At 39.8% G+C, this 19190-nt stretch overlaps 1 protein-coding gene across 4 annotated transcripts in view; it reads right to left on the bottom strand.

Annotated features, from left to right (window-relative positions):
- The window catches only part of GPCPD1 (glycerophosphocholine phosphodiesterase 1), a 60691-nt gene extending 46088 nt beyond the window's left edge, over nucleotides 1-14603 (bottom strand). Inside the window, exons 1-4 of one of the 4 annotated variants that reach the window (XM_082857930.1) lie at nucleotides 14498-14603; nucleotides 8850-8926; nucleotides 5552-5648; nucleotides 955-1039 (exon numbers count right to left, since the gene is read on the bottom strand). In XM_082857930.1, the coding sequence (XP_082714056.1) occupies nucleotides 955-1039; nucleotides 5552-5648; nucleotides 8850-8898 (231 nt within the window). In that variant the 5' untranslated portion in view covers nucleotides 8899-8926; nucleotides 14498-14603. Of the gene's footprint in view, nucleotides 1-954; nucleotides 1040-5551; nucleotides 5649-8849; nucleotides 8927-14497 lie in introns of those variants that run through there. The other 3 variants (XM_082857931.1, XM_082857932.1, XM_082857933.1) reach the window with 3 other exon arrangements.
- Between the last annotated feature and the right edge of the window lie 4587 nt (nucleotides 14604-19190).

Genomic DNA, 19190 nt, shown 5'->3' with positions numbered 1-19190 from the left:
TTAATTACTGAGTATATTCACAATATATTCTTGGAATAAGAAACGTAATAGGTGCAAAAGACAGCTGAAGTGGGTTTGTCAGTTTTTCTCTTTTATATAATGGTGGCTAAGAGACTGAGGTAACAGTGGCTGCTTGCATTTTTTTTTTTTTTTACATGTAACAAGTATTCAAGGACCCCAAAGGGAAATAAATTTTTAAAAAGATCTAATCCATGTTTGCTTCCTAGACTCCTGCCTAAGCCCTTGTTCACATGCAACCCAAAGTGTGCTCAAAGGTAAAAATCTGAAGGAAAATAATCCTTTCAGCAAATAAGTATCTTTAAAATAAAGAATCAACTTTTCTAAATATGAAAATGTTCCCAAAATAATAAATAAATCATTGTGAGCAAGCAGATTTAGATCTAACTGATATTCCAAAGGCCTTCAGAAAAGATCCTGGTCTATCAACACTATCACTGAAAAAAAATCTAAAAGGAATGACTTCAGTTTTGATAGGAGTTAATGCAGCCACTAAGAGATGGCTGCGTTGAAATAATTTTTTCGAAGTTACTCACTTAAAGTTGGCTATATACACTTCTAAATATATCTTTACCACAGATGAATTAAAAAAATGAAACAAAAAGAAAAACCCTTACTACTGGTTACTAACTAGTTTACAAAAGTTATAGAAAATGCACACCTATCAAGAACACTTATCATTAAAACCAATTTCATGATAAGAATATTGCAGAACATACTTACTATTAGTCTTTTAAAAATTCCATTGCACACACTATTTGCCTCTGAAGAGGCTACTTCCTTTCTTTTTGGTACTAAAATATTATTAAGCTAGAGTTCTTTTTTCCTTATTTGGTCTAAACAAACTCATTTTACTTTTAATGTTTCCAAACTTAAGTTAGTTGCTTTTGAAAGAAGTCTTCTAAAGAAACTGGAAACTAGATAAAGAAAACATACCTTTGGTTCTAAAAAGCACCCTTTGAAGTAGCGGTACTGAACTGATACTCCTCTACTAAGTACAATGGTTGCTTTCCATAACATGCTGTGAGAAAAAAGAATTAAAGTAGCAGCATCAGTATCAAACTAAAATTCATAAAGTCTTCATTAATTCATAAAACCCCTCAAGTAAGGTCTGTGATCAATACCATTTATTTATTCCTACACAAAATTTTACTCCAGGCCTAATCTGAACCAGGTACTGGGAACACAGTGATGAATAAGGCAGAAAGAGCTCCATCTTCAAGGAGATTGCTTGTTTATGTGGATAGACAAATATATAAGCAAACAGCATACATAGGAAGGGCTAGCTGACCTTTCTGAGGTGACAAGAAGTTTTGGAGGGAGATCTCAACAAGAACGAACTGTCTGAGCTGAGACCTAAATGATGAGCCATACAAAGAAGCAGGAGAAGTAGTATTCCAAACAGAAAAGGCAAGCAGTGCAGACCTCTGAATCTCCTCTCACTTTCCACTTAGCTAGGGATGTTACATGGCTGCTAAGAGGCTTTGAGGCCAAGGTCACAAACTTAAATGCCTGTTCCCAACTGTCCCTTATTCTGTCCTGCCCAGCCTCTGGCTATTTCCCTAGCCAAGCAATCAGTGTCTGTATCTTACTTGTACTTGTATCTTACTCAATGTCTTCCTCTGAACTATGTCATTCTACGTATTCTAATGCTAATTCTAAAGCTTAGACTCAACAGTGAAAGAATTCACTACAATTCATGATTATAACTGATTTTTAGCTTCAAATCATAGGCCAATGTTATTCAAAGTGTGGTCCCAGGACCATCAGTATCAACTGGGAGCTTGTTAGAAATGCAAAATCTCAGGCCAGGGCTTCCCTGGTTGCGTAGCGGTTAAGAATCCACCTAACCAACGCAGGGGACAGGGGTTTGAGCCCTGGTCCGGGAAGGTCTCACATGCCGCGAAACAACTAAGCCCATGTGCCACAACTACTGAGCCTGCATGCCACAACTACTGAAGCTCACGCACCTAGAGCCCATGCTCCACAACAAGAGAAGCCACCGCAATAAGAAGCCTGCGCACCACAATGAAGAGTAGCTCCCGCGCAACGCAACTAAAGAAAGCCTGCATGCAGCAACGAAAACCTAATACAGCCAAACAAACAAAAAAAATCTCACGCCACATCTAGACCTATTGAATTTGAAACTCTGGGGGAGGGCCCAAGCACTCTGTAATTTAACAAGTGTCCAGGTGACTCTGATGATGAACACAAGTTTGAGAGCCCATGTCATAGACCATTACCCAAACATTAATTCAGCATGAATAGTTCAGTGACTAAACGGCAGCTCCAAATATTCTTCCATGATACCAGATGGCTAGCACTGCTCCCCACCTGGCTCTGCCAAGACAGACTCAGGGCATTATCCTCACTCTTACTCAATTCTGGTTTCTAACAAAATATCCACAACCAGCTGTCACCCCTGGTCCTAGCTTCAACAATCAGATTAACCTGGTAATAATAAAATACATATGCCCTGGCTCCACCCTGGGAAACTCTGGTTTCATAGGTCTGGGGTGGAGCTTTGTCTCGTGGAGTTTGATAAACTGGACATATGTGATTGGTTGAGAAACACTGCTGCACAACAAGGACAGCCTAAATGCTCGGAACATGTGCCCTGACTACTTCTCCCCGATAAGCCTCAGAATCCTTTTCAACACAGGGCTCCAGGCAGATTCTACCAACTCTGAGATGAAATTTATTTCCCATCTCTGCTACCCAAAAAGAAAAAGGCAAATTTCCAGTATTATTTCACCCATAAAACCAGCCAGAGTATGTGAAACTAGCCCCAGATGTGCACAGTAGAATTAGTGGGAAGCTTTAAAAATGTGCTGGGGCCCCTCTCTCATGCACTATTTATCAATCTTACAGGAGCAGGGTCTCAGCATTTTTTTAAAAGCCCCCTTTTAAAGTGCTTTAAACCAGTTAAAGTGCTTTTTAAATCATTTTTTAAAGTGATTCCAATGTGCTCCCCTGGTTAAGAACCACCAAATGAAAAGATCAGATGGTGAGAGCAATAAAATGAGTCTTTTTACTTTACTTCCCTAAGCAAATATAGCAAAGTTATAAATGAACCAGAGGGACTTCCCTGGTGGAACAGTGGTTAAGAATCCGCCTGCCAATGCAGGGGACACGGGTTCGATCCCTGGTCCGGGAAGATCCCACGTGCCACGGAGCAACTAAGCCTGTGCGCCACAATTACTGAGCCTGTGCTCTAGAGCCCGTGAGCCACAACTGCTGAGCCCATGGGCCTACAGCCCACGCTCCACAACAAGAGAAGCCACCGCACCACAACAAAGAGTAGCCCCGGCTCAGCGCAACTAGAGAGAAGGCCCGAGTGTAGCAACAAAGACCCAACACAGTCATGAATGAATGAATGAATAAATAAATAAAATTACTTAAAAAAAAATGTACCAGAACTGTTCAGTGACATCAAGAATGAACGTAACCTGATGAAACTGAAGAAAAACCAGGAAAGAGGGGCAGTGAGAAGGTTTAGTGCACCTGTCTAATTTTGAATTGCCCTAATATCCTCCCCACAAAAATACCATGAAATCTCCAAGAAGGGCAAATAAAATCATAAGTGACCCACATTTTCTGCATTATTAGGAAATAACACCACAACCTTCAAATTGTTTGTAAGAAAAAAATTCCAACAGAGCTCTTGTCACCACAAACCTGTAGGTACAGAGAGACTTAAGAGACTGAAAAGGAGGAACAGAGGACTTAAATGCAGAGTACACTGAAATCCCAAAGAAACACAGTTCTAAAACACAAGACTGGGGAATTTCCTGGTGGTCCAGTGGTTAGGACTCTGAGTTTTCACTGCAGCAGGAAGGGTTTAATCCCTGGTCCGGGAACTAAGATCCAGCACGCTGTCAAAAACAAACCAACCAACCAAAAACCCCCAAGAGACTGTTGTTTACAGGCAAACAGATTTGTTTACCTTTTGTATCATCTTGTATCAACTGCTTATATCAACTGTGTCATCTACTTCCTTTCTCTTTGTGAAGCACTGTTTATCTGCCATATATGAATCAATTATACTTCATTGTACAGCGATGTCAAAATGGCTGCTTCCTTAAAATTAAGAAGTTAACTGTTCTCATTCTGTTCACATCACTTTGACCAGGTTGGCTAGAATGGACTTAAGACAGGTAACAGGGCAGCTCAAGAGTTCAGAGCAGAGGTAAACAAGTTTAGAAAGACATGAGGTTTCACTTCAGACATGAGTGACTAATCCACAAATCAAGGAAAAAATAGGCACTAGAAGAGAATAAACATCTCGTTTTTCTGTGATCCCAATATCATTTGTCAACAGAACTTAACTTATAAAAACAGAAGAGAATTGGCTGAGAAAATGTGTCACACTAATGACAAATAGAGAAACGGGTATTCTATGTATGCTTTTTGTTTTCTTTTCCTGAGCTTACATTATGGTATTGTTTTACTTTCCTTGTTATTTCCCTCTGCTTTGCCATCAGTGCTCCTCAAACTGTCTGCTGTGAAGGACCAGTTTCTGTTTACTTGTGTTACTCTACTTGTCCCATGACCAATACTTCTGGTCTATGATGTACCCAGTTCAATGAGATAAGTCCATGACATGCATGGGTATCCCAGCAATGTCAAACTGTCATAAACATTTCTAAATGCTTGCTCTCAATCTTTGTATTTCTCACATCGTGCACTGATAAAAAAATGTTTTTTGTCTAGCACTGAGTCCACAGGCCACATTTTTAGTAGCACTGCTTAACAATCATTTAATCTGATGTTTCTCCCTGGGGGCACTGCATGTATTTGTATACTATTTAGAATATCCTCATCTTTCCTTTACCCCCACGCATACATCCTGACAATCCATAACACTTCAAAATATCCATACAGAGAAGGACCACCTTTGCTGACAACACTGATTCTATCCTAACCCCTTTACCATGCAGATAAAGGAACCAAGGCTTAGAGATATGAGATGTGCCCAAGATCACAGCTAACTGCGGAACTGAAACTGGCACCCAGATCCTCCTTTCCCCACTCCAATGCACCAACACACCCATGCTAAGTTTAGTGCTGTATTTAATGTCAGTAGTAAACTTATTTCATTACATTAGCTAAAATTTCTAAGGATGTGTTCCACCCTCTGCTACTTTTAAAAGAATATATGTCTCAAGAAAATTATTTCATAAGCTAAAGCAAAAATTAGATCTTTTATCAAGAATAGTACTGAGAAGCAAAAAAATGCCTTAATTTTTTTTAAAATAAGAAATAACAATATAAGCCTGTTTAGAAATATGGTATTAAGCATCAAAAGAACCAGCCAACAGCCAAGAGTTGAAAATGACTTTTTGCGAGGTGGAAATTGAGAAACAGAGGAACTTGTTTTTTCACAGCAAACTGTAAAATGACTTCACTCTTTATACATATGTGATAAGTTTGATAAAAATTAAAAGAAAAATATACCAAGGTATCTTAGAAACCCCCAAGTTTATAATCTGAATATCACAATTATTCAGTATTATGACATGCCCATGCTTACCTTTCACCTGTCTCGTTCTCTGGAAGAAGAGCCACAGCATTTTGAGGATTCCAGTTTCCCAAAGCATCAGAGCTTCCACATATTGCAAAAACCTCTCCTAAAGAAACATAATGAGTTATAGTGGGTTAAGTAGGAACATCTCATTTTAGTTTTAGGAAACTGCACTAATTTAATGGGATGCAGAGTCCCTTTCAGTGGAGATGGAAGAGCTTCAGTGGAGAAATGGGTTTGGACCCAGGTGCCACTCACACTAGCACCTACGTTATTAACCTGACCCACCTCTATAGAACCAAAGGCAGAGAAAAGGAAGGATGTACAGGGACAGACTTTTCTTCATTTTTCAACTACTTACTGAGCCAATAATGAGCACCAAGACAAAGTGATCAAATGGCAGTCCTTGCCTTCAAGGCAGCTTCCAATTTAAAGGAGCATATAAGTATCCTACAGAACCAGTACCTGATATTTTCCAGGAACTCAAACAGTAGCTACCAAGAAGCTAAAGATCAAGAAAATTATCAATGGGATATGAGCAATGTAACAACAACAAACAAAGAAAAAAAAGTCCCCAGAACAAAGACTAGTGAAAAACTAGACAAAAATCTCGTATTCCTTACTAAAATAAAGACTATCACACTTCATCTGAACACTTGTCATCAACACACAAACCAACATATAGTCATCACCTATATTTGCTAAATTCCATATATTTAGCAAAAGTCTACAACTTCTTGAATATAAGTATGCAGATATCTTTAACTTATATATCAACACATTCTGAATTACTATAATTAAAATCCATAAAGAAAAAAACAAGGAACTGAGCCCAAGTGAACAAACTTCAGGACAAACTCCTCCACACTCTGAGAGTAGCTTGGTTTCCAAGCTCTGGGCACTACTATAGTAAGACTAGAGTTCTAATTGGCTTTAGCCACCTGCATGGCATTTTATATGCTTGGACTGTCTAAAACTTAACTAAAATCCCAAATGTGGTAGTCATTCAGGAGTTTTCAGGGTTCTAAACACATGTCTGTAAAAGCATAAGGTGGTTATGTATAAAGATTTCATGTTAAAATACTCACCAATCCTTTAAAGTAACCAGATTTTTTTTGCAATTAACTTAGGTTATCACTACCTCTCCGCATTAAAAAAAAAAAAAGATAAACACTTGCTAAATACAAGGCACAAATATTTATTCTCAAGATCATATATGTTGCTCTGCATATGTACAGCATATGCAGTGGCTCCTAGCTCAAAATACAGATTACCATCAAATCACTGATTCAGGCCGGTTATACTCCTTTGTAAAGGAGAGTCTCATTAACCTTCCTCATGGAGTCAGTTATTTCTTATCCCCATACAAAACAGCAGCTACTCTCTGCTCTGGAAAGAACATGTATCCCACATGGAAAAAGTGAAACTTGGACAATCTGTTGTTACTTTCCTTCTATATAAGTGCTCCTGCATTTTACCAATTCCCTCCTGCAATGTTACTCTGTCTTTCTGCTGATTGCCTTTGAATATGGTTTCTATGAGGAAAAACGGGAAACTTTTTACCAGAACAGACCTATTTCTTTAATTGGATTTCATTTATTGAAGATTATAAAGACCTGAATGCTAACTAAAGGAATCTGCAAACAGCACCCCCACATATTCTTTTTACTTGTTCCCTCTTACTTCACTTCTCTCTGCAGTCTTTCCACTTTCAGCAGAGAACACTTCCTCCTTGCTTTGGGGAGGAAATCAAGGTGACATGAGATCTGGGGGGGAGGTGAAAATCCACCCCAACATCCCCTCCCTGTCCCTCTACCTCCCTTCCTTCCCACCTACATTCACATCTGCCACTAGTCCTTGAGAAGGAGTTCCACCTTGTCAAGCTGACCCTTCTGTGGCTAATTCTGTGGTCACCACATTTGCCTGATGTGGCCAGCTCCTTCTAGCTTAAACTGCCTATGCACAAAAGTATGATATAGGTCTGCAGTCTTCTCTCCACAGAAGAGGTTACACACAGGACAAGAGGTGAGTACTAGACATAAGGGAGCAACCCCATCAACTGACTAGCAATCTTCAATCTGCAGAATCTTGCCTAGAGGTGGAGCTGTACAAAATCATCTTGGCTAAGAATCTGAACTTGGACAAACACACACCGTCAGGTGCTGTGATGGATGCTGTATCAAAGATGCCTGACATACAGAATGAATCATTCATTCATTGTTCGAACACATACTTACCCCTGCTCTGAGCCAGGCACTGTGCTAGGTACAGGAATTCAGCATGAATAAGATAAAGTCACATTTTTTTTCATAGAGCTTACAATCTGTCCACAAGAAAAATTACTCATATGACTCCATAAAACTCATAAGAGGTACTACAAAAAAGAACCTTGAATTTCACAGGGACCTTAACCTAGTTGAATACGGGAAGCTGGGATAAGGAGAGTTAGGGGGGTGGCGGGTGAGGGCACAGATCTAAACAAAGGAAACAATCTGAGAAAGCCCCAAAGGAGGAAAGGAATGCAAAAGATTTGAGGAACTGGCCAGTATAGCCAGAGTGTATTAAACAAGGAATTTTTAACCCAGGTGTGATACTGTTTGTTTTTTTTGTTTGTTTGTTTTTTGGGCCGCACTGTGCGGCATGTGGGATCTTCGTTCCCCAACCAGGGATCGAACCCGTGTCCCCTGCAGCAGAAGGGAGGAGTCTTAACCAGGTAAGTAGCAAGGTGTGATACTGTTTTGACATGTTACCTTACACTAAAATTATTTCACACTGCTTCAGTAGACAGTTAAAAAATACAATAAAGCTTAAAAAAATAGATGTACAAGTAAGGAACAAATTTACCTTCACCAAATATTTCACCAACTCCTCAACACTAGAAAAATTTCCTTCATTTTCATGACTTAAAAATCATAGCTCAGAGAATTCCCTGGCGGTCCAGTGGTTAGGACTCCACGCTCGCACTGCCGAGGGCCCAGGTTCAATCCCTAGTCGGGGAACTAAGATACCACAAGCTGTGGAGTACAGCCAAAAAACAAACAAACAAATTACGGTTCAATTATCTGTCCTGTTCAAAATTCACAGCTTTCCTGGAAAACATGAGACTAAGACACTTACTAGTTGGGAAGTTTTTTTTTCTTGAATTTGTTATGCTCCGAGCACATTTCTGTTATCAGGCATGTCCTAAAGATACTTTCATCTAATAATTAGGCTCACTCTAGTAACAACTCTATATTTAAGATAATCCAGATAAGAAAAACACTCATTTATTTTTTTTTAAATGTTTAAAAGTAAAGTTTTACAATACCTGGTAAAAGAGCTCCTCTTATTTCAAAGGTAACCTGAGAAGGTGTCATTCTGATGGATTTATTTTAGGACGTTGTGCTAGAAAGAAAAAGATGTCATTTATAGTACATGAATATCAGCTCTAGATAGCTACCACCAAGAAACAAGTTAAAACACACAAAAACAAAAATGAATCTCAACTGTGAGCAAAAGATTTCAGATACCTTATATATAGAATTATTTAGGAAGTATCTAGCAAGTTTTAGGACCTAGTGTTACAAACCTATTCTGTAAGAATGTATGGACCAGAAAAATCTGCAAAACAAGTGTGTCCAAACTTTTTTTAAGAATTCAAGATTATCTTGTCATATACCTTCTCCTCTAATAAGCAGCTGTTCTGAACTCAACCTATCTTTCCTGACCAGGCTCATGTTTATAGTGGAGGGAAACACACACAACCAACAACTAGAGACAGAAAAAAACTTGGCTCAAGAGAGCATTTCTACTTTAATTAAGAAGGTTCCAATTTTAATAACAAGAAAACAACCAAAGAACTTAAGTACCACCCACTGAAACAAACTAGTTAAGTTCTGAAACAAGTTTGAGAACCTGCTTCTAAGTGACCTAACCAATGGCTTAAAAAATACAATAACAAAAACCCCTTCCCCCTCACAAATCACTCTTTTCAAGTTTCTCTTTATTAACCACAGGCCCATCATTACTGTAGTTCTGCAGACGTGAATTTAGAGTCTCAACTCTGCAATCTATTGCGTTGGCCAAAAAGTTCGTTCGTTTTAAGTAGACTTATTTTAATATATTTATTTTTGGCTGCATTGGGTCTTCATTGCTGCGGGCGAGCTTTCTCTAGTTGCTGGGAGCGGGGTTACTCTTCGCTGCAGTGTGCAGGCTTCTCACTGTGGTGGCTTCTCTTGTTGCGAAGCACGGGCTCTAGGCGTGCGGGCTTCAGTGGTTGTGGCTCAGAGGCTCTAGAGCGCAGGCTCAGTAGTTGTAGCCCACAGGCTTAGTTGCTCTGCGGCATGTGGGATCTTCCCGGACCAGGGCTCGAACCCATGTCCCCCGCATTGGCAGGCGGATTCTTAACCACTGCGCCAGCAGGAAGTCTGCCATTTTTCATTTTCACCAAGAACTTTATTGAACAACATTTTCATTAACCGAACGAATTTTTGGCCAAGTCAACATTACCAAATCCTGTAGATTTTAATTGATCTTATATACATGCCTTTCTTTCTAAGTTTAAACTTCATTAAAAACCCTAAGTCTCCTACTTATATTTTGGCTTCTCGATCGCTTCCCAACAATACATTTTATGTCAATTAGAATATCCCTCACATCCCTGGCTTGGAATCACTTCCATTACTTATAGAAATCTAAATCCCGAAGTCTTTGATGTCCTTTATTCCTTATCCACATTTTCTCTCCAGCTTACTTTTCATTTCTTCACTGTTTTTCCCAGCCTAACCAACCTATTCACCTTATTATCCCTTAATTTAAGTACTTAAGAAAAGACTGGAAATTTAAAATTGTTTTTAGTTTTATTTATTTATTTATTTATTTTTGGCCACAGCACGCGGGAACTTAGTTCTCCGACCAGGGATGGAACCCCATGCCGCCTGCAGTGGAAGCACGGAGTCCTAACCACTAGACCACCAGGGAAGTCCCAAGATAGGAAATTTTTTAAAAAAATTAATGTACATCAATTCTCATGCAGTTTATAGAATTTAAATATAGAAAGAATACATACTCCACACAAGGTCACATCATATTGTACATAACTACTCCAACACCTCCAAAAAAACTTTTATACCCCCAATCCATCAATGTTCCTAAAATAATTCCAATGATGTCTTTACATCATTTCCTTTAATTTACCAACTGAAACTGCTTATCTTCATTTACACATTATTTTATTCAAAAAAAAATCCTCAAGTACCTTTCCTAGCTATTCTTTCTTCCATTTTCGCTATGTTCCCTTCCCTGTGAACACATGCACAACTCTGCAATGGTCATTTAATGAACACTAATACCCACAGTTAACCACGCTTCCAAGTCAAGGCAGATAGATCGATAGCAGCAGTTGCCACTGGAGGCAATTTTGTCCTCTAAAGGACATTTGGCAATGTCAGGAGACATTTTTGGTTGCCACAACTGTGGGTGATGCTCCTGGCATCTAGTGGGTAGAAGCCAGGAGTGATGCTCAACACCGTACAATGCACAGAACAGCTCTCCACAAATAATTGTCCAGCTCCAAATATCAAGAGGGCTGAGGATGAGGAATCTCTAATATCTAACCACAGGGGGGCTGCAACGAGGATCATAGTTTATAGCCAATGTTAGCTATAAACTATGCATCATCCCACCTACATCAATTACAAAATGTAAATACAGTATATATACTAAGTAAGAACACCAGTCAATGTGGTTTCATGTCACTTGGCTAAAGAATTCCGTATCTGGCGACTCTACCATTTCAGTTAGAAAACCCAAGATTCCACACTGGAGGAAAAAACACCTGTCCTTGATACCTTAATCTACTTTCTGTGTCTAAGAGTAAACATGATCTATTTAAAGCATATACATCCAGTTGTAGCATGGCCAAAGAATGTTCCAAATCTAAAATTAGCTCTAGATTGTTACCTCACCTTTTACCTATTTAACCCAAATATCTTAATAGTTGTCTTTTAATATGACATCTGATATGAATCTGAGTATAACCCTAAGATAATAAGACTATTTCCTTTCCTAATAAATAAAATGATTCATTGAAGCACTGCAATCTTACATTTATCTATATCTTACATTTAATTTATCTGTATCAATCATATCAAGAAGAAACCTTAAGGCTAGCAAAAGCTTGGTTTTTTAAGTTACTGAATTAATTTTGAGACATAGCAAAAAGCCCTATCATCCAGCAAATTGCTTAATAAACAACCACCATCTCAACATATAACCTGTACTTTCACCCAGTGTTTACTGCCACAGTTACTAAGAACAATCTCATCTACATAATTAAAAGCTGGTGTTCAGTTATTTGTTGATCAATTTTAAGTAACTATTTTAACCAATTTTAGGGAAATCAGATGTAATTATTCCTATGTATTAAAATCAACACCTAGTACAAAATTATCTCTAAATTTCTACTGCGTTAAATGTGAAACATGTAAATTTAATGAAAAGGAAATCAACTGATTAAAATTGAGCTTCTCATTCTTAAGGTTGCTTGTAAAAGTGGCTATAGTAACTTGACTGGAACCAGCTGCAGTATCCAGTATTTACTACACCAAAGCTACATACACAAGCACAAAATTACCGCCCCCCCCCAACCTCCCCAGTCGTCAACAAAGCATCATCTCCAACTTGGATTGCCTTAAATCATATAATCTGGTTAATTTCCATTCCCCCCATTGCCCAAATTTAATACCATACCAAATAAGAGCCTGCAGAGCTGCTCCTACAGCAGTTTACTTGATCGTGGACAGAGGCCAAAATTCTGGTGCAGAATTGAAGCGTACAATTTTGGCACCCTGCTACCACCAAAGTAAAATACTGTTCTGTTGTGGAACGAAAAATTTATACAACCAACACTTCCTCTTCTTCCAAACAAGCAAAGAAAATCTCAACTTGGACAGGGGAGGTCTTCTAGATATACATACAACAAGAATAAGATGAAAAATGCTAGTCATTTTTACATACATGAGCTGACTGCATATGTAATTTAACCAATTCTGAGATAGGTTTTTGGTTTGGTCTGGTTCTTAAACATAACCTCCACTTCGTGCTTTTTGAAGATAAGCATTAAACAGCATTCTCATCTGGGACTTTGAATAGCATTTTACACTACTTTAACTTTTTTAAGGACTCACATAATTTGCAAAATGACATTGTAATTTACATTTAAAAAATATTTCAGAGTTTACACTACCTGAAATAAGTTTTACTTGATTCTTTTTGTCAAGTAAACTATCCCAACACATTCCTTTACTGGTTTGCCAGCTTGGGGAACAAAAGGGAGATTTAAGCAAACAAAGGTACAAGAACATTTACTTTAGAGCTAAACTGAAGTCACAGATATTTTCAGCTAAAATGTGTTTTTTTCTAGCCAAAAAAATTCCACTGTTTTCCTTCAAATACTTTTTCAAAGAAAAAAGCTGTTTCCAATTCTCCTTGCTCTTTCCTAGGCTCCAACAGCCTAACTGACTATAGGAAAACAATATATGAAATGCCTGTATTTTCCTGAGTTAATTCCTGCTCATCCTGTTGGAGGATCATTATGACCCCACTATTCAGACCCCAGTATATTTTGAGCCAGTATTTTAATCAAATGTACACAGACATGAATGGATTTTTATTAAGAAAGCAGTTCTGGAGATTTCATTAAGCCGGTTAATTCTTTAATCACCTTTCTAAACAATGTCATAAAACTATGCCAAATTTTTTCCATTTCATCTTGATATTATTTTCATATGCATTTCGTTTATTTTTCCTGGTTAAGTTATACACAAAGATTTGATTCATCAACTTACTTTTTGTACATATCAAATTTTACTCACTCTGACACTGAGATTTCCTTTGTGGTCATTATTGGAGTCCAACTTTCCTAATCTTATTTTGTCTAGAATACCGGTTCTCCCTAATGAAGTTGAGAACCACTGAACCACCGTGTAGTTTTACCTGTTTGTTTTATCTTGTGTTATTTGTATCCAGAATGTTAGGAGTTGGAAAAAGGACTGATAATTTGTATTTATTTCTTAGCTAAGTCACAACTGTCAGAAACGTAGCAAGACACACAAGGGGGTAGGGGGGGAGTAGTGGATAGGAACTGGGCAGAAATAGGAAGGGCTACAGAAGAGTATGAAGAAAACATCAAGTCCAAACATCCTGCTTCGTTCTATCAGTTCCTCTATGTGTTACAGACTAGGCAGCTGCCTCAATGGTGAAAGATTTCTCTACAATTCGTGGCTGAATTCACGCCTAATTTCCTTCTAACCGGGCAGTGGGATAAGAGGGGGCCGATGAAGCACCTAACTGATGAAGGCTTTCTCCCAGAAGTCATCAAGGCAATTTGAAGAGCTTTGGAAAAAGAAGAGCTTTATAAGAAGGGGAAACTGTCTTAAAATTGTATCAAGGGCACTGATGACTGTTCCTGGAACCTTTTCCTAAGAGACTAAGGTACTTCGGTTTCTTGGAATAACTGAATTATACAAGCACACCCTAGACTACTTGGTTAGGCAATTTCAGAAAATAAGCAGTTGTCAAAACACTATGAATTACTTATGGATAAAGCCAGAGAGTGGTGGTGAGCGAGACTTGTTTCTTTGAATACTCATGGTGGTCCTACGGTTTATGCATTCTCGTATATCGAAAACGCTGCAAAATTTTTGGAAGGGAACGAAGCACCAGCAGCCCAGCGGAGTCGCGGCAGCAAAGGATAAATACAATAAACATGTGTCACCCACCGACTTACCGGGGCGAACGTCCAGGCCGCTGTTTCCCCGACGGGCAGAGCCCGCCCGGGCTGGGGAACCCTGCCCATGCCTCGCCCCCCGCTCCGCCCGCGTCCCCCAGCCGGGTCGCCCTGACAACTCAGCCGCCACGTGAGCGGCCACCACGGCCCTCGCACCGCGCGCCCGGCCCCCCGACCTCCCGCCTCACCTGCCGGGTCCGCGGGTCCGCGCCGCCACCGACGCCGCGCCCAAGAGGCAGTGCCGCGGGCCGAGGTGCCGGGCGCCCGCTGTCCGCGCCTCGCCAGCGCTCCCCCAGGCGGCCAACCGCGGCGCTCAGCGGCAGGAAGCGGCTCCGCTCAAACCGGTTTCAGCTGCTCCAGACCAAACCGCCAGGCCACTCCGCGGGGCGGGGCCGGAGAAGTGGCGGGGCGGGGACTGACGTCACGCCCGGCGCCGTTGGGCCAATGGGCGGCCGCGTGCGGGGGGCGGGCCCGCGCGTTCCTGGAAAGGGCCTGCGTCCGAGGCCGAGGGCGGCCGGGCCTCCCCGCGATACCCGGTGCCGGGTTTTTCTCTTGGCCGGGAGTCGCCGCAGAGACCTGGCCTGGGTTCATAGATGCCTACCTTGGTCCCCTAAGCCGTCTTAGGACAACCTAGTTTGGAAGGTGGAGCTGCGATCCTGAACTGCGTTTTTTTCCCATTGGAAAACGAGGGAAATTAACAGGCCTGACGTTCTGTGGAAACTTTCTTTCGTTACAAAATAACAAGCACACTTGGATCAAATCTTTAGCGTTAAGAAGGAGAATTAGGTGACCTAAGATGGTTGAGAGTTTATACCTCTGCTAAGCAAAGTATGGTGTTCGGACCGGCAGTATCACCTGAAGGCTATCAGAATTTGCTCTCTCAGGACCCTCTCAGACCTGTCTATTGGAATTGCGTTTAACAGGATCCCCAGGTTATTTGTATGTAAAGTTTGAAGGAAGCTTTCTGGAGGCTAGAAAGAACCTCTCTGCAAAAGTTGTAGTCATTTATTTTCTGGGAAAAAAATTGGCCCTACCAAGTAAAAATAAAAAAAAGGCAAGAGTTGTTCTCTCCTTTGACGGTTCCAAAAAAATTAATCAGCATTTGCTACTCACCCAAATTAAACTGTTACTTTCCAGCATCAAGGTTAACTGCTGGTTCACCCGTAATAGAAGATTGTTATCAGATTTCATTTAAATCGAGTGAGATACTAAAAATTTAAAAAGAGATGTTGAAGGACTCTAAGAGATAGCTCGAGCAGCAAGTTGTGGTCCTATTGAAAAGGCATTTGAGTTAGATAAGCTCTAGCTTTTAGACAGCTTCTAGTTTTATAAATCGGATCATTCATGACGGAATTTGATATTTGAGCTTGGATTAGATCCCAGAACATGTCTGTTATCCATTCAGTTAATAAATAATTACAAAGTGCCTGCTTTGTGCGAGGCACAGAATGCAATGGTTTCTTGATGGCACTCGTTTTAATCCCAAATTTCTTAAGGAATTAAAAATTCCTCCCAGGGCTTCCCTGGTGGCCAGTGTTTGAGAGTCCGCCTGCCGATGCAGGGGACACGGGTTCGTGCCCCGGTCCGGGAAGATCCCACATGCCGCGGAGCGGCTGGGCCCGTGAGCCATGGCCACTGAACTTGCGCGTCCGGAACCTGTGCTCCGCAACGGGAGAGGCCACAACAGTGAGAGGCCCGCGTACCACAAAAAAAAAAAAAAAAAGAAAGAAAGAAAAATTCCTCCCAATTTTGTACTATAAAGTCTGCTGTTGTACATTTCATAAGAGCTTGGAGTTGATTTCATTCCTCTGCTGTTAGTCACACTTCAGTGATGAATTTCTTTCACATGAGTTTGCTTCTTTTAAATGTTTATAGTAGATCTTTATTTTCCTATAATCACCATTTAATCAAGCTATTATTTGCCTAATGTTTATAGTCCAAGTTGATGATCTAATCCATGCTCCTTCCCCAAATCCTATTGAAATAGCAGGAGAATTACACATATTTGAAAGTTGCTATCAGAGGGCCAGAAACTGAGGAATTTCTAGAAGATATAAAACAAGCCAGCAGCATTGGATAATTGAAAAAATGAGAACAGAGAAACCTGGACCCATGCAGGGGAAGAAGGGACTCCTGGAGCTGCCACTTTACACAGCCTTGCTTAAAAACTCTTTAATAATGCAATATATTTTAGATTATATCATGTATACCCTGTTTGGTTGAGATATTGGAGTAAAATATAAACAATAAATTCCTTCTTCCTACCTCTGTGGAATGTCATAACTATTCCGAGAAATGTTTAATGAGATTAAATTGGATCTTACTTCATTTAAAAATATTTTACATGATCTTATTTGATTAAATAATGAAACATGTTATCTCATTTGTCTAAAATCAGCTGCATGATCTCACTTTATACCTTCATTTTTTAAAGGTGGTAGTGGCATTGGTGGAAAAACCTCTAAACTTAGGTCCCAGACTTGAACGTAAATCCTACCCCTCACTATCTGTGATTAAATATAAGTCTTTGGAAAAATTTTTACCACTATTGACGAATTTTGAGGCTTTATTCTGGAGAAAACTCTATTAAGCCCATTTACTTTCTTACTTAAATTTTCTAGAAGGTAGAGTTAAGTTGTTGCTAGTTCCATTTTTATTTTATTGAAATTATTTTTATTGGGTTCAGTTTTTGTTTTTTGGGGTTTTCTTGCGGTACACGGGCCTCTCAATGTTGTGGCCTCTCCCGTTGCGGAGCACAGGCTCCGGACGCACTGGCTCAGCGGCCATGGCTCACGGGCCCAGCCGCTCCGCGGCACGTAGGATCTTCCCGGACCGGGGCACGAACCCAGGTCCCATGCATCGGCAGGCAGACTCTGAACCACTGCGCCACCAGGGAAGCCCTGGGTTCAGTTTTTTTCATATAAATTTTACTGCAAAAAAAATGCTTTATGTTGGTATCATTTTCTTTTTTGTTTTTAACCAGCTATAGCTTCTACCATTGTGAGTTTACTTTTGTGGCCCTTATTTTACCAAGTCTAGTTTTGCAAGCCTATATTTTTGTCACAAAGTATTGGTTCCTCCAACAATATTTACATTAAAGCACATTTTACTTTGGTGATTTTAAACAGCTTTGTTTTGTGCTGAGCCTTCTCCCAGAAATACTCATTATGACTTGGATAAAAGACTGATCATTTCATTTGTACTTATCTCTTGATCAACCCATGAAAATATTATGAGTATTCTCCTGAGATACTTCACAATTGCTGTACTGTCAGTATCTTTTTACAGACTCAAAAGGCTATCAATTTTGTGTTTCATTCACCTCACCGGTGGCCCTGTTCCTCAAAGGTAATGTCCATGCCTTTCATTCCCTCTACATGAGTCCATGAGCAATTCCCAAGTTATAGGAGGTGCCACTTATTCATCATATAAGTAACACAATTGTTATAGTTCATTTTTGCTGTTAATTTTTCTTTCATATGAGATCAACCCTACATGGAGGAAACCAAGGAAATTGCTGATTTCCAAAGAAATTTAAGTGCTGCAAATGTGAACCTTTAAACCAATTTCAAATTGGCTGCAGCTTTTGTGGTGTATACATTCCAAGCTCTCAACTGTACCATTAGATCAAAATGTCTGTAGTGGGAAAGATTCAAATGGGAAGCTCAAAATGCCTTCTTTGACCTGTTTTTTCATCAATGAAGTGGAAATTTAAGTACCATAGGTTATTTCAAATGAAGTTTGAGAAGGCACCCAGCACACAGTACACAGTACCTGCTGCTACCTAATGCCTGTGTCCCTCCTAGACTTTCTCTGTGCCTCTATTCTATGAAAGAACTACCAATTTCATCAAACCTAAAAAGTTGATTTGTAAGACAATACTAAGAATCAAAAAGTGCTGCCCTTTAAACTATGCCAAAATACTTATATTTTATAATGTTTCATTTTACTTACTGAAAGTGTTCTTTTATACGTTTTTTTTTTTTTTTTTTTTTTTGCCTTTGACTGCTTTCACATTGCAACAGGATAGTTGGGTACTGTCCTGTCAACAAAGACCTTGGCCTACAGCCACTATCTGGCTCTTTTATACCTATTTAGACATAAATTTTATTACATATTATTCTTGTGCATATATACGAGAAGGAAAATATAAGTGAAATAAATGGTTTAGGTATTTTTCAAACTTCTTCACATTATAGTTCAACCATAAATAATATTGTAATGCTCTTGTTTTCTAAACAATATTATCCAATAACATTAGTGACACAACATTTTTCTAAGTGCTCAGATATTATCTCTGGGACATAAACCACTGATAGCCATTGGGCAAGTTTTGATGCCATTGTTATTTTTGATCCTAAGAGAAGTTATCAACAAAGGTCTACAGATAATAGCCTGGACACCTACTCCATCTACAAATGGTATTCAGGAAAAACAACCGCATTCAAGTGTGTCTAAGGCATGACAACAATGTCAGGGCTGCTGCCTGGCCATCAGTGATTTGAGAGGTTATATTTTAAAAAGGGGATGGTAGAATGGATGAAATAAGGTAATGTCCACCCTAACTCACAGAATTGTGGCAATTAAGCTAATTGTTTAGATAGATACTATTATTTACCCATTACCTTTCCTTATCCATATTTTATTGTTTTTTTGTTTTTTTTTGTTTTTTTGCGGTATGTGGGCCTCTCACTGTTGTGGCCTCTCCTGTTGCGGAGCACAGGCTCCGGACGTGCAGGCTCAGCAGCCATCGCTCACAGACCCAGCCGCTCCGTGGCATGTGGGATCTTCCCTGACCGGGGCACGAACCCGTGTCCCCTGCATCGGCAGGCGGACTCTCAACCACTGCACCACCAGGGAAGCCCTCCTTATCCATATTTT

Source organism: Leucopleurus acutus (assembly GCF_964270905.1).
Source record: "Leucopleurus acutus genome assembly, chromosome: 16".
Lineage (NCBI taxonomy): Eukaryota > Metazoa > Chordata > Mammalia > Artiodactyla > Delphinidae > Leucopleurus > Leucopleurus acutus.
The sequence above is the reverse complement of the archived record's forward strand: the minus strand, read 5'-3'. Positions and strand labels throughout refer to the sequence as shown.